Source organism: Schistocerca serialis, chromosome 2, assembly GCF_023864345.2.
Source record: "Schistocerca serialis cubense isolate TAMUIC-IGC-003099 chromosome 2, iqSchSeri2.2, whole genome shotgun sequence".
Taxonomy (NCBI): Eukaryota; Metazoa; Arthropoda; class Insecta; order Orthoptera; family Acrididae; genus Schistocerca; species Schistocerca serialis.
The window spans coordinates 561,915,428-561,929,376 of record NC_064639.1 but is presented as its reverse complement, the minus strand read 5'-3'; the positions used below and the strand labels follow the sequence as shown (position 1 = coordinate 561,929,376).

Sequence of the window (13,949 nt, the reverse complement as noted above, 5' to 3'; positions counted from 1 at the left end):
TCCTGTGGCCACGGCATCATCTCAGGATCGGACATATACCATTAGACTTACAGAAAAATATCATCAACATAATTCTGAAGATGCGATGAGCACACAAGTGCAAGAACTATCGCACATACCAGCATAACAGCTCATGCATCCAAGTGGCTGACAAGAATAATATAAAAAGGAATGGGAAAGACAGCTGAGGATCCATTACATGATGATCAGTTTGGTTTTAGGAAAGGTAAAGGCACCAGAAAGACAATCCTAACATTGCGCTAGATAATGGAAGCAAGACTGAAGAAAAACAGGACACATTTATAGGATCTGTGGACCTGGAAAAAGCATTCAACAATGTAAAATGGTGCAATATGTTGAAAAGGCTGAGAAAAATAGGCATAGGCTACAGGAAAAGATGGGTAATGTACAGCATCTACAAGAACCAAGAAGGAATAATAAGAATGGAAAGCCAATAACAAAGTGTTTGGATTGAAAAGGGTATAAGACAGGTGTGTGGTTTTTCAACCCTGCTGTTCAATCTATACATTGAAGAAGCAATGATGGATGTAAAAGAAAGGTTCAAGAGTGGGATTAAAATTCAAGGGAAAGAATATCAGTGATAAGATTTGCTGTTGATATTGCTATCCTCATTGAGACTGAAGAAAAATTACAGGGTCTGTTGAATCGAATGAACAGTCTAATTCATGAGACTGAGGTGAGAAATTTAGTATCAGCACTGGGGATCATGAAGTAGATGAAGTTAAGAAATTCTGCTACCTACACAACAAAATAACCCATGATGAATGAAGCAAAATGGCCATAAAAAGCAGGCTATCGCTGGCAAACAGGGCACTCCTGGCCAAAAGAAATCTACTAGCCCTTAAGTTGAGGGAAAAATTTCCAAGAATGTATGTTTGGAGCACAATATTGTATGGTAGTGAATCATGAATGTGGAAAAGCCAGAAAATCGAAATGTATAGATGTGCAGTTACAGAAGAATGTCAAAAATTGGGTGGACTAGTTAGGTAAGAAATCGGAAGGTTCTCCACAAAATCAGCAAAGAAAACAACATATAGACAAGAAACAGGATCAGGGAATCACTTCCATGATACTAAGGGGAGCTGTAGAGGTTAAAAATTGTAGGAAGTCAAGAGACTAAAATGGCTGCAGGCTGCATCAAACCAGTCAGAAAACTAAAAACAAATGGGGGAGGGGGGGGGGGGGGGGGGTGCTGGGAGCCTTATGTGTTGGCACTGGGTTTCATCCCCTCTCTTCTGTCATCGTACAACACAAACTTAACAATGCAATGTATATGCATCCATTACACTCACCTACATTCTACAAATACATGTAGGATAAAACTCTCAAAGATCTGCATGGAAAGGGGGCAATGTGTGTGAAGAAAGAACACTCTTTCCAATTAGGTGGCTACACCCATCCTGTGGGATTTCCTAGTTAATAATTCCATACTAAATTTAATGTAATTCAATCGCCTGGCCACAAAAATGTAGTGCTTTGACAGACCACAAAGTTAACTTTCCACAATTTTTGTGAAGCAAAGAACAACTACTGATGTTAGATATGTTCACAAATGCTCTAAGAAACACATGATGATAAATCTCTGTGACTGTTCACAAAACAGATACACAACTTCAGTGCTCATATGAAACCTGCAATCTCTTGTCTCAGTCATAGATTTAGCAATTCATTCTCATATTACGTTCCAAATATGTTTTGACATTTACAATTGAAGACAGCAATGGAGTAGTTTATCATGAAATTAATTTGATCATGAGTGAAGGATAGATTGGAGTATCTATAATTTAATTAAGGTACTTGTGCAAACAGCACAATACATTGCAGGTACATAAAACACAAAGGAAAATAAAATCTCAAATGGTACAAGGCAGCTATTAAAAATAAATACAAGTTTCAAGCAAATAATTACAGGTATATAGTAGAATTTGCTGAATTACACAAAACAATTAAGACATGGCTTTGAGACATGTGAGAAGATACACTGTAAACTTGGAAACATAACTGTAAGCAGTTAGAGTGTAAAGAAAACTATAAAGAAAACAAAACAGAAATATATGTTCAGCTGATGCCATATTTCATTGCTTGAAAAGGTTGGTAGCACAGTAACTAATGACAGAGACAAAAACATATTCTTAGAAAAGTTCTCTCTCTATCATTAACAACATAATATGGACACCGCAACCAACAGTTATGCTGTCTGATAGCAATCCTAACCTGATAGTGTGATTATCATTGTACAATGTTGCACAGACTGTCAATACAGAAAATGCACTTATTCCCTAATCTTTGTTACACAATCTGTTAACTCTACTTAATTGTTCTAAAATTGTGACAGATAGAAATTGACATCTACACTGTGTTTCACAGTTGACACAGAGAATGTTAATAATGGAGAGTAACACATACTCTGTATAATGAAGTGGAACTGCTCAATGAACTTTTAGTGAGACTTTCTTAGGTGTGAAATGAAGGAAGATATTAGAAAATCTACTTTCTATGTAGAAAAATGGAATTTTATGCTGAGTAGACTGCACGTCAGGAAAATCTCAAAGCAGAGGATGTGTATGAATTACTTGTTTTACAGTGCCAAATTAGTGGGTCATTCATCAAAGAATTGTTTGCAACCAACTTTGTGGAGACAGTGCATAAAAAGTAAACCTGTTGCTAAAGATCACAAGGAAAAACATTTCAATACTGATGAAACTGGTCTTTTCTCCAAACAAATTTTCACTCTGACATCATTATAATCCCTGTGAATAATGCAATGTTACAATTTTGAGTGGTTTCTTCTTGTGGAAAGGAGGCAAGTGGGAGGGCACCAAATACATTATTCGCATAGGGAAAAAAATATCTACAGCTGAATAGCACAGATAGAAACACATACAGAATTTTGTGTAAATTATATAATAAGGATATTTTGTGCCAATTATATAATAAGGAAATTGATTGTTCTTGATAAAGCCTATAGTGTACAGATAAAATGTATTTCACTAGAAACAGCAGATTGTCAACAAGAATTTATAGCCCTGTAGCATATAACGAAAATGCCAAGTTTTGTGATACTTGAACACAAATGCATAGGTTTTCCACTGATGCCGGTAAGAAATATGCAGAGTCAAAGCAGAGTATAGCATCCATCATAAATTCAATGTTGCAATTTTGAATTACATTCAGCTTCATTTGTGAAAACATTGCAGTATAAACAATTGTATCTTCTTTTTAAATTGCAGATGTAGCAAAAACAATAACCAATAAGAACTGAAGGCATTTTAGTATTATTAAATATCTCAGCCTAGGACTAGCAGTTGGTACAGCCTCATGCAAAAATGCCAGCTTTTGTATTGTAGACTGCATTAAAACAGTCCAAAAATGTGGTGTTCATCAGCACAAAGCACAATTCAATTTATAAAATATGAGGTGTGTTTATTCATTTTTAACAAACCTTTATGCACAGCACCAATACAGTAGAGAAACTTACTTGAAGTTTTTGCACGCAGCAGATCTGGCAGGTATTTACTAGCACCAAGTTTGTTGAAGGCCATTATACTAATAGTGTAATCGGTTGCTGCATCGAGTCCCGTAATTGCATATGTGTTAGAATCCGGTTTCGTTACATCCACATATTTGTATCCTTCAAATGTTGCTGATGTGGGACGATACCTAAAATAATTTTATAAGCAAGTCCAGAATGGATCACAAAATAGACAAAAGGATCACTAGAGATAAATACTCATAAAAAAAACAACATAAATTTACTGATCCAAATTAATAATAAGAAATCAAATGCAAATTATTGGCTCAAAGTCAAATGCTAGTAAATAGTCTACATTTGCCTGAAAATTGTTAAATACTAAGCAAGATTAAAACATGCAGAGTGCTCTGAGTAATGCAATAACAGAAATCATCACATTCAGTAGATCAGTTGGATATTAAGAACATGAAACTCTAACATAATCCCCCTCTCCAACAAAATGTGTTTGCATCTCTATTGTCCGAACAATATCATCAGTTGACTGACATTAAAGTTTGCAATCTAGATGTAAATTCCACTCTTCCCTATAATGAACAAAACCAGCAATTTAATTTTTGTATTCACTTATAGTTAGCTAAGTTTCTGAGATGTTGCACATATCAGCAGTTATCACTGGCTTATTTTCTTTATATCCACCAAAACGGCCTAGCTGTGCTGGTACTGCGAACAGCTGAAAGCAAGGGGAAACTACAGCTGTAATTTTTCCTGAGGGCATGCAGCTTTACTGTATGGTTAAATGATGATGGCATCCTCTTGGGTAAAATATTATGGAGGTAAAGTAGTCCTCCATTCGTATCTCCAGGCGGGGACTACTCAGGAAGACGTCATTATCAGGAGAAAGAAAACTGGCATTCTACGGATTGGAGCGTGGAATGTCAGATCCCTTAATTGGGTAGATACATTAGAAAATTTAAAAAGAGTAATGGTTAGGTTAAAGTTAGATGTAGTGGGAATTAGTGAAGTTCGGTGACAGGAAGAACAAGACTTCTGGTCAGGTGAATACAGGGTTATAAATACAGGCAATGCAGGAGTAGGTTTAATAATGAATAATAAAATAGGAGTGCAGGTAAGCTACAACAAACAGCATAGTGAACACATTATTGTGGCCAAAATAGACATGAAGCCCATGCCTACCACAGTAATACAAGTTTATATGCCAACTAGCTCCACAGATGATGAAGAAATTGATGAAATGTATGATGAGATCAAAGAAATTATTCAGATAGTGAAGGGAGATGAAGATTTAATAGTCAGGAGCGAATGGAATTCGATAATAGGAAAAAGAAGAGAAGGAAACATTCTGTCTGGAATGGGGCTAAGAAATGAAAGAGGAACCTGCCTGATAGAATTTTGCACAGAGCATAACTTAATCATAGCTAACACTTGGTTCAAGAATCATGAAAGAAAGTTGTATATATGGAAGAGGCCCGGAGATACTGGAAGGTTTCAGATAGGTTATATAATAGTAAGACAGAGATTTAGGAACCAGGTTTTAAACTGTAAGGCATTTCTAGGGGCAGATATGTCCTCTGACCACACTCTGATGGTTACAAACTGTAGATTAAAACTGAAGAAACTGCAAATAGGTGGGAATTTAAGGAGATGGGATCTGGATAAACTGACAGAACCAAAGTTGTAGAGACTTTCAGGGTCAGCATTAGGGAACGATTGGTAGGAATGGGGGAAAGAAATACAGCAGCAGAAGAATGGGTAGCTTTGAGAGATGAAATAGTGAAGGCAGCAGAGGATCAAGAAAGTAAAAAGACAAGGGCTAGTAGAAATCCTTGGGTAACAGAAAATATATTCAATTTAATTGATGAAAGGAGAAAATATAAAAGTGCAGTAAATGAAGCAGGCAAAAAGGAATACAAACATCTCAAAAATGAGATCGACAGGAAGTGCAAAATGGCTAAGCAGGGATAGCTACAGGACAAATGTAAGGATGTAGAGGCTTATCTCACTAGACGTAAGATAGATACTGCCTACAGTCAAATTAAAGAGACCTTTGGAGAAAAGAGAACCACTTGTACGAAAATCAAGAGCTCAGATGGAAACCCAGTTCTAAGCAAAGTAGGGAAAGCATAAAGGTGCAAGGAGTATATAGAGGGTCTACACAAGGCCGATGTACTTGAGGACAATATTATGGAAATGGAAGAGGATGTAGATGAAGATGAAATGGGAGATACGATACTGTGAGAAGAGTTTGGCTAAGCACTGAAAGACCTAAGTTGAGACAAGGCTCCAGGAGTAGACAACATTCCATTAGAACTAATGACAGCCTTGGGAGAGCCAGCCCTGACAAAACTCTACCATCTGGTGAGCAAGGTGTATGAGACAGGCGAAATACCCTCAGACTTCAAGAACAATATAATAATTCCAATCCCAAAGAAAGCAGGTGTTGACAGATGTGAAATTTACTGAACTATCAGTTTAATAAGTCACAGCTGTAAAACATTAACACAAATTCGTTACAGACGAATACAAAAACTGGTAGAAGCTGTGCTCGGGGAAGATCAGTTTGGATTCTGTAGAAATGTTGGAAGACGTGAGGCAATACTAACCCTAAGACTTATCTTAAAAGATAGATTAAGGTAAGGCAAACCTACGTTTCTACCACTTGGAGACTTAGAGAAAGCTTTTGACATGTTGACTGGAATACTCTCTTTCAAATTCTGAATGTGACAGGGGTAAAATACAGGGAGCGAGAGGCTATTTACAATTTGTTCAGAAACCAGATGGCAGTTAAAAGAGTCAAGGGGCATGAAAGGGAAGCAGTGGTTGGGAAGGGAGTGAGACAGGGTTGTAGCCTATCCCCGATGTTATTCAATCTGTATATTGAGCAAGCAATAAAGGAAACAACAGAAAAATTGGAGTACGAATTAAAATCCATGAGATTCGCCAATGACACTGTAATTCTATCAGAGACAGCAATGGATCTGGAAGAGCAGTTGAACAGAATGGACAGTATCTTGAAAGAAGGATATAAGATGAACACCAACAAGAGCTATTTGAGGATAATGGAATGTAGTCGAATTAAGTCGGGTGATGCTGAGGGAATTAGATTAGGAAATGAGACACTTAAAGTAGTAAAGGAGTTTTGCTATTTGGGGAGCAAAATAACTGACGATGGTCGACATAGAGAGGATATAAAATGTAGACTCTCAATGGCAAGGAAAGCATTTCTGAAGAAGAGAAATGTGTTAACATTGAGTATAGATTTAGGTGTCAGGAAGTCATTTCTGAAAGTATTTGTATGGAGTGTAGCCATGTATGGAAGTGAAACATGGATGATAAATAGTTTGGACAAGAAGAGAATAGAAGCTTTCGAAATGTGGAGATACAGAAGAATGCTGAAGATTACATGGGTAGATCACATAACTAATGAGGAGGTATTGAATAGAAATGGGGAGAAGAGAAATTTGTGGCACAACTTGACTAGAAGAAGGGATCGGTTGATAGGATATGTTCTGAGAGATCAAGGGATCACCAATTTTTGTACTGGAGGGGAGCGTGGAGGGTAAAAATCGCAGAGGGAGACCAAGAGATGAATACACTAAGCAGAAGGATGTAGGTTGCAGTAGGTACTGGGAAATGAAGAAGCTTGCACAGGGTAGAGTAGCATGGAGAGATGCATCAAACCAATCTCTGGACTGAAGACCACAACAACAACAACATCCACTCAGTTTCATTTTTCATTATCAAGAACCTTACACACAGAGGAAAAATGTTGCTCCTTTCCAGTATTTCATGTAGACATTTAAGCTATTTATGTTGTTATGATACAGGCAACTTCCTTAAATATTTTGACAATTCTCTGTGCAAAACTACATTAAAACTGCATGTAAAGAACCTGTTATGATGCAAACTAAATAATTTAGACTTTGTGATTTCCTGACGGACTGAAAATGTCATCTGGTAATGTATGGTTTTAATCGGACTGATTATACTTTATTGTACAACCTAAGCCTTCGTTTGCACAGATCTGTTTCTAAGTTTGTTAAAATTAACTTTTTGTGTAGTAGAATAACGCCACACTTGTCTTCTTGTGAAAAGTATACCTTGCTCTAAATCTACATTCAAAATATAATATGTACAACTGAAGTCAATCTTTTGTATACTAAAACTAAACGTAGCACCATTATTTTTATGCTCTTACCGAATGCGATATGTTGGCTGCACTCCACCATCAAATCCTGGAACCCAAGAGACAGTGACTGAATCATGAGTCACATTGAGAACTGTCAATGCCGAAGGAGTGTCAGGTGCAGATGTTACATCCAGTCGCACAGTAACTGTGGCAAAACTTATGTTGTTCCTAGCAATGCATTCATAGTTTCCATAATCTGATGGCCTAACATGATGGATGAGGAGTGCTGATTCGTAAGTAACTAGGTCCACCTGAAATTGAAAATTTTGTAATTGTCTAATACTGTAATACGCTTAATGGTCCAGTTTAGCATCATAAAGAATTTATATTTCATATCTATTAGCAAATTTGAAATAAGTCCCTTAAGTGAGAACTGAAGAACAGTAATAAAAGTGTAATGTTTTGCATACTTCTGGTAGTTATGAATTACAACCTAGTTACTCCAGAATTACTGCTTCATTAATGCACTTTGTTCACAGCTCAAGTATCTTTCAAACAAAATTATTTAAAATTTATTTTGATACTTTTATGACTAAACACATTAGATGTAACAATATAGCATTATTAGGATGAAAGAACACAGTACATGTTTAAGAACTGCTAGAGGCAAATACAGTCTCACAATATTATGTTGGCAAACTGCAGGAACTCAAATAGCTTGTGAAAGTGATCACTGAAAACAAACATTTACTGTCATAAACCCTGTTGTGATACTGAGACAGGTTGGGATATATTCAACTAACCATTAACAACTTTAACTGTGTCTCACATACCTATTTCTGTACAATTTTCAGTTTTTCTTCCCCATCAGTATAGTTATTATTCACATTTGGTGTAAAACTGAATATATCTAAATATGAATGGAAGTTGGTAGAACAAATGAATTGAGATAATAGAATAAAAACACTCACAAATTAAAACCAGCGCTGCAGTCACTGATTTCCAAAGAACTTAGACTGAGATTGGACAGGAACTTCATACAGAAATACTCAAAATGTGTTACCAACCATAAAAATTTCTTGGCTGTTATTTAAAGAATGTTACACTGTGCCATTGACCTACATAGAGTGAATCTCTTTGCATCATACTGTCATATGACAGACAGGTAAACTGTTATCCGTGATGTGGTTCTGTGGAGAGCTGTGTTGTTAAGCTAATATTTTTTTCACCACCCTTCTTTAGACATGGAATTTATTCACTTTTTTTAAATACAAATAAACATTCAGCAAGCAGAAGAATCTAAAACTAACAAGCATGAAACCTGCAGTGGAAATGTATCCAATTAGCTCACAACTACTCCTACTCAAATTCAGGAATTCCATTCTGTGAAAACATACGTCTTACATAATCTGATAATGTGGCAGTTACTCTCTTGAAATGAGTAGCCTTAACGAAGAAACGGAATCAGCTAATGCCCTAAATGTACCCTTTTTGTCTATGATCATTGTCATTTAAATTTTGTTTACTGAGCACACAATGTGCAACTAACTTCTTAATTTAAGGTTTACAGATTTTATGTTGTAAATAATTAGCAGTTTGTGTCACCCACTTCCATTTTCAGTTTGGTGTTATTTTACAATCATCCCAATAATATATGTGCGGAAATGGTTAGATACGTAAAATAATGGAAAGGCAACCACTCACATATAGCATATTGATGGATGGAGCACGGAAACACATGATAGAAATCGGCATTCACGTTAGTTTTTTAGCACTCTCTCTTTTTCTAGCTAAAGTATACACATTCACACAGACAGACACACAAACATACACCTCGGCCACAGTAAGACCTGCCACGGCCACAGGAGTATGCGTTTTGGTACCGTGTGGTTGTGAATGTGTGTGAATGTGTGTACTTTTTCTAGGAAAGGAATTAGTGATCAAACGCTAGTGTGAATGCTGTCTTCTGTTTTGTGTCTCTGTGCTCCACACATCGATACACTACAGGTGATTGATTGCCTATACTGGCCAGGGCGGCCGTGCGGTTCTAGGCGCTACAGTCTGGAACCGAGCGACCGCTACGGTCGCAGGTTCAAATCCTGCCTCGGGCATAGATGTGTGTGATGTCCTTAGGTTAGTTAGGTTTAATTAGTTCTAAGTTCTAGGTGACTGATGACCTCAGAAGTAAAGTCGCATAGTGCTCAGAGCCATTTGAACCATTTGATTGCCTTTTCCTTATTGTATGTACTGCTCCATTCAGGAATTTCCATTACTGGTTGCATACTTAAATATTTACACTCATAGATTATATAAAATAACCTGATGATTTTACTTCCAAGTACTATTTAAAAACAATTTCTCAATACCACTGTCATCTCTGACGATTCCAAGCCCAAATTAAAATGTGAGACTGCTATAGCTCCAAGATCCTGCCATAAGAAAATATGTAATCATCTGTCGCCAAAGAGGTAGTAGCACTGAAGTACACACCAACATAAGAAAAGAAGAAAACTGTTGTGGTTGAAAATAAAGATGGCATTATAGACATCATACAGTTACTATAAATATGAATGAAATCCCTCTTTTACATTTTTCAGATGACTTTGAAAAAACTGTGTAAATTGTGGGAAGTAACTGTTCAAGCAAATACGTAAGTTTTCCATTTATGAACAAGCTGGTAGTTCATAATTTTTGACAAAAAAGAACCAAAATTATAGTTTGTTTTCAGTTCCTTCTGGTGATTTATTTTCTACCTCATTTTCTAGAAGACATATATGCTCAAATGTTTTAACACCTAAACCAAGAATTTAGAAGTCCAAAAGCAAGTACTAAACCTAGAAATATGTTACTTACAAATGTATGACATCAAACTGTAAATAATAATTATATCTCACTGAAACTTTCTGCAGTTCAAATTAAATATGTTTTTGATTTGATTTTTTATTGGTCCATTGTTATGATATAGCACAAATTGTACAATTGATATTGGATAGGTCAAAGATAAGTTACAATATTAGCAAAATAGTAGGCAAATTAAAATTAGGTACCTGTTACAATTAATTTTGTTACCTATTCAGAAATTCTCTGACAGAATAAAAATATGCATAATACAGGATAGAAGTTAGCAACATGTGATGCTGATTGATTAGATTAGGTGGTGGACGCAGTGACAGAATTATGTTCTCTAAATTACATCATGAAGCTAAACATATTTTGATATGTGGTAGCATAATGAAACATAATTCTGTACGACCTAATATAGAGCAGAATGCACAGTCACATTTTAGCTGTGCTGTCATACTCTACCCTAACCAATACCTCAGAAATTGGGACAGATTTTGAAGGAAGAGTCAAAAATGAGTGACACTTATGATTGTATTTAAAATATCTCCCTACAAATTAAAATTAATGTATTTTTTAATGAGACAATATGGCAGCAATTCTCATGTAGTTCACACTTTTTTTGCAAGAGGCAGTACAGTTGTGAGACTTAAGAGGTAGTTCCTACGTCATCTGGAAAAGGTGCTAACCTAGCTCTTGTTTTCATTGCCAACTTTTATTTGTTTCGGACAGCCAAGTTCTAGCCAAACCCAACACCGTTCAGCAACATACTAAAAACAACACTACACAGGGTATAGTTATTGTTTGGTTGGCAGTGTTAGGAGACAACGAAATACAGGCAGGAATTATCCCAACTTTAAAATGGTTTCTACTGATTCAGAACTAGAGAGACCAGAGCTCCAAGAAAGTTCATTGTGTATAACAATAAACGAAATTAATGGATGGAGCAATACATGCAATAAGGGAAAGGCAATCATTCACTTATAGTAGCCCAGTGTGTGGAGCGGAGTAACATGTAACAGAAAACAGCATTTGCACTAGCTTTCAATCTCTAGCCCTTTTTTTTAGCAATGGTACACACATTCACACACACACACACAACAACACAGATATCCAAATGCACACCCACTAAAAAGAGCTAGTGCTTGAAAGCTAGTGTAAATGCTATTTCCTGTTATGTGATAATGTGCTCCATGCACTGATCTGCTGTAGGCAAGTGGTTGCCTTTCCCTCATTTTATGTAAGTTTATTGTATAATGCTTGTAAACACTACTTGAAATTCAATGTCATGCCAGTGTCATTATTAACTACATGTTCTGTTTTTCTTTCTCTTCACTGCATAGTACCAATAAGTGTAAATGGCAAGAAATTTGTAACTATGGAAATGCAAACATCAGTTGGGAATAAACATTCAAAACGTACAAAATTTGCAAGGGCTGCTACCAAAATGTTGTTAAGAGAGAAAAAAAACATTAATTCTGAGACCATGAAAGGGGGTTATAATTTAACACAAACAGGATGAAATGGTTTTTCTTCTCATTTTCTTTCATGTAGCTTCCTCTGTGTAAGATAAATTCTGCTTATTATGATTTTGGGGAAAAATGTGAACTAATCATTTACCTGCCTAAACTGCACATCATATTTATCTGTGTTTGTAGGTATTGGGGAACCTTCCCGGGCCCATGCAAACCGTACTTTGGGTGCCCCAGAAGCTCTACATGTAAGACGTCCAGTATCACCAGTATTGCTGGCACCTTTTGCAAACATAGGCGAGTTGTCTATCTCTGGTTTATCTGTAAACAGACAAAGAAATAACATGTAATGTAATCTTTCTCATGAATATTTTCATTATACCATAAAAGCTATAGAAATAGTTCAGCTAAATGTAATACACCATTCAAATTACAATAAAGTAGTAAAAATGTTTAAACAGCAAGGAAAGTACCTACTCACCAAAATCAGAGGAGAAATTTGTTCATATGATAAAAACCAACATACAAAACCAGAAACAATGTAACACAAACAATAATCATATGTCATTTACATTTTTTAATACTCAGTCTCAACCAACAGAACACTTGCTGGTACTTCGTATAGGAAGATCAGTAGCAACCAACAAAACATACCATATGAAGTTCATTGTTCTTTAGCTTCAAAATAAACTTTAAAAACTTGGTGGCACTAGAACAAAAATGTGCTTTAAGAGCTCTAGAACTACAGATGCATTTAACTCCACTGCAGCCCTATTTCGCATGATTCCCTCCAGAGAACTGAGAGTAAATTATTTTTTCTAAACCACACATAGTGTAACTTACACCATTTTCATTTACTTTTTCACTAAATAATTACGTGAGTATATCAGTTTTACTTCTATAATGTAGTGTTTGTGATACTTACACATTACAATTAAATGAACATCCTTGCTTGAAGGTTTCCCAATTCCATTGTTTGCAATGCACGAAAACAGACCATTATCTGCTCTTGTTGGCTGTACGACATCTAAATATGAAGTGCCATTTCTGAAAGATGAGCTAGTTCGCTTTTTCATATCGCTTTCAGAGAATGCCTTGTGTTTCCAAGTGATGTGCTTTTTTGCTAGAGGATTTCCATCAACAACACAATATAAATGTGCATCTTCTCCAGGTGCCACCATTATTGACTCTGGCGCTTCCCTGACAATTGCAGCATCTGTGAAAACAAGCAAATACAATCAATATAACTGAAATGTCCTGGTCTTGGAAGAGTGTTTGAACAACTATGACAAATAAAATCACTGTGCCAAAACATTTGCCCACTATGGGAAGATTTTTCACAAGGAGGTTCAGTCGGTAGAACACTGTCTGTGAAAAACAGGCATTTCAGTTTCAGCCCCAGTTTGGGACATGATATTTTGAACTATCATTAACAATCAACTCAGTGTATTTAATGTTAACCAGGAGCAATTATATTTCTTGTTTATTACTCTTACTTACATACTTAAATAAACAAAATGAGTTGTTTTGAGTACTTTCTAGAGAGTTCCATGTGAAAAGTATTATCTAGAACAATTTACACTGTGTGAAACTAAAGATATACTTTTGTTTTGGTCTTCCATACAAATTCTCTATTTCCTATATTCAATGCCACCCCAGGACCCATGGACCTTGCCATTGGTGGGGAGGCTTGCATGCCTCAGTGATACAGATAAATTTTCTATTGCCTATATTCAATGTCCCACCCGTGAACCATATACCTTGCCATTGGTGGGGAGGCTTGCATGCCTCAGCGACACAGGTAGCCATACTGAAGGTGCAACCACAGTGGAGGGTTATCTGTTGAGGAGTCAGACAAATGTGTGGTTCCTCAAGAGAGGCAGTGGCCTTTTCAGTAACTGCAGGGGTAACAGTCTGGATTATTGACTTATCTGACCTTGTAACATCAACCAAAATGGCCCTGCTGTGCTGGTATCAATGGATTCCACAGGAAAAA

The 13,949-nt window shown here is 36.3% G+C and overlaps 1 protein-coding gene across 1 annotated transcript in view; it reads right to left on the bottom strand.

Annotated features, from left to right (window-relative positions):
* The window catches only part of LOC126457559 (nephrin), a 170,293-nt gene that overhangs the window by 18,906 nt on the left and 137,438 nt on the right, over nt 1–13,949 (bottom strand). Inside the window, exons 12-15 of the mRNA XM_050093972.1 lie at nt 12,879–13,169; nt 12,102–12,274; nt 7,710–7,951; nt 3,500–3,681 (exon numbers count right to left, since the gene is read on the bottom strand). Coding sequence (XP_049949929.1) covers nt 3,500–3,681; nt 7,710–7,951; nt 12,102–12,274; nt 12,879–13,169 — 888 coding nt within the window. The remainder of the gene's footprint in view (nt 1–3,499; nt 3,682–7,709; nt 7,952–12,101; nt 12,275–12,878; nt 13,170–13,949) is intronic.